Source organism: Penaeus japonicus, unplaced genomic scaffold (genome assembly GCF_977035675.1).
Source record: "Penaeus japonicus unplaced genomic scaffold, GWHDUDI00000001_assembly GWHDUDI00000003, whole genome shotgun sequence".
Classification (NCBI taxonomy): Eukaryota; Metazoa; Arthropoda; class Malacostraca; order Decapoda; family Penaeidae; genus Penaeus; species Penaeus japonicus.
Window position 1 is genome coordinate 37,807,474 of NW_028234405.1, and position 2,500 is coordinate 37,809,973.

General features: G+C 39.4%; 1 protein-coding gene across 1 annotated transcript in view; it reads left to right on the forward strand.

The window, feature by feature from the left end:
- LOC122256141 (heme-binding protein 2) overlaps positions 1-684 on the forward strand; it is a 1,213-nt gene extending 529 nt beyond the window's left edge. The window contains exons 3-5 of the mRNA XM_043020623.2: positions 1-20; positions 128-308; positions 432-684. The exon at positions 1-20 is cut by the window's left edge and continues 110 nt beyond it. Coding sequence (XP_042876557.2) covers positions 1-20; positions 128-308; positions 432-609 — 379 coding nt within the window. The 3' untranslated portion in view covers positions 610-684. The remainder of the gene's footprint in view (positions 21-127; positions 309-431) is intronic.
- The last annotated feature ends 1,816 nt before the right edge of the window (positions 685-2,500 follow it).

The window sequence follows — 2,500 nt, forward strand, 5'->3', positions numbered from 1 at the left end:
TGACGGTCAGAACGATGCAGGTAAAACGCGTTAGAGAGAGAAATATCTTCTCCGTAAGGTGTCATCATACATGTAGTATATTTCCTTTTCCTTCGAAACAGAATCATGCCTCTTTATCTTGCCACAGGAATGAAGATCGACATGACTGCCCCCGTGACGACGCTGGTCATCCCCGGAGAAGGACCCAACTGTGAAAACAACTTCACCGACAGCTTCTACATTCCTTCTGTCCACCAAGCCAGCCCACCCACGCCCACCAACCCCGACGTGTACATCGAAGAGCGACCGGAATTGCATGTCTTCTCGAGGTAATTGGCTTTGATGAAGTTCTAAAAGTGCTGTAGTAAATAGAAAAGCATCGTCATTCATGCTCGATGAAGAGCAGATCTCCGGTTTAGAATTTCTCATAATGATAATGCTATTTATTGTAGGAGGTTCCACGGGTTCGCCAGCGACGAGGACTGGATCGTCAACGCCGCGCAGCTTCACGACGACCTGGTGGCAGCCGGCGAGGAAGGCGTCGACTACCAGACCTACTACACCGTTGGCTACGACTCTCCCTTCGTCATCATCGGCCGAAACAACGAAGTTTGGTTCATGAAGAAATGAGGGAAAGGATCTGTAGGGGTGTCACCATATTTATTTAACTACTCTCGTTTTTTGTAATAAACAATGATGTTATCCAGTCGTAAATCTTGCCTTCTATGCCGATGAGAGCACACATGTTTGGCTGAAATGCTGCATTGTGTAAATAAGGAAATTCTACCTAAACTACCTACCTTCACTTGAGCTTACAATGGCGCCATTGTTTCTGCCTGAACAATGCTTTTGAAGCGAAATCATTATATGTTTAATGTAAACCATTAAGATATGTTACATCCAGAGTCAAGCTAAATGCATATTAATGCTTTTACTAAATGTAGATCTTGTTTTCCTGAATTTATTGGTTTATCTCTGGTTACGTTAATCGTTGGTTAATTATCAGCAGATTTACGCTAAAAATTACAGACGGATTTTAGTCATATTTTAAGGGTAGGTTGCCCATGGGTCACGAACTATAGGTAGATTGAGGGTGATGAGGGTAGATTATACTAAGATTTGGAGATAGATAACTAAGCATGATTGTAAAATTTGGTATCATTTTGTGTAGATGAGAGATTATGGAAGTTTATATAGAGGTAGAATAGTATATATCCTGAGTTGAAATATGACGGTAGATTAATAATAACGGTTAGCACACAAGTGCCCTCTATTTTGTCTATTCACATATTCAGTTGATCATCATTTTACTTTTATGCGTCTTTTACGCTTCTGCAATATCGGAATAATGATTATGCTAATTCTTCTTTATCACTGCATCAGGACAATCAGCATGTCTGACGACCGTGATCTTGTGGCTCCATTAAGGATTAATTTCTCATTAATATGTATAAACTGAATTGGCAGATGTCGAGGCTGATTGAGATATGACATTCTTTTCTTGGCTCCCTCATTTTGACAAACCTTTGATTTTCGAGTTCATGGCTTTGTGTTTGCAATATATGAAAAAAAAAATCGCATTTTGTGTTTGTGTGTGTGTGCGTGTGTGTTTGCATGCGTATGTGCTTGTGTGTGTGTCTCTGTATCTAAGTGTATGGGTGGGAGGATATGTATAGGTGTTTGTGGCTTGGTAGTTTTGAATTAATTCTAAAATACGCCAATAAAATCATCATATATCAATGAAGAACGTACCTTGCAACGATTAGTGGTCGATGTAGGGTAATCCTTAACGAATCACTATGCATGATTAAAAGTTCATAGTCTAGCACATTATACTCTGCCACCTAGGAGCATATGATAGTGAAAAGAAAATTGCTCCTCCATTGAGTTGATTAATCTTTTACACTAGGCTGATTGATCTTAATAGCTCCGGCGAAGCCTTTGAAGCTGACGTTGCAAGTCTATGAGCTCTGCAATGGTCTTAACATACACAAAGCAAAAACAATGAGGTGGCTTGAAATATTAAAATTGCTTGATTTTAATTACACGACGATTAGATCCCAATTCACTATGGAAGCAAAGAGATCACGGAGAGAAGACGTGAAGACATTTCATTGCACTGACAAAGAAGAAGGAAGAAGAATGTGGATATAACGGGAAAAAACAAAGTTGAAAGTTATAGGACAAATTTGAATAAAGAACAGAAGACTACTAATTTCACAAGGATAACTTAAATAGTGATTTTTTAGATGTGCATATAGAACTAGACAAAATGATTCACTATTAGCAAGATTTGGATGTGGTGCTTCTTCACACGCATCATAGGCCGAGCATGTATTGTGCTTGTATGAGTGTGTGTTTGTATGTATGAGTATCTTTGTGTATGTGTGCGTGTGTGTGTGTTTGTGTTTCTTTCTGTGTATGTTTAGACGTGTGTGTCTAGACGAGTGCATGTGGGAGGAGCAAAGATGATTGAGGGGATGTGATATTCTTATCAATATTGCAGCACGCAGTCTGAGCT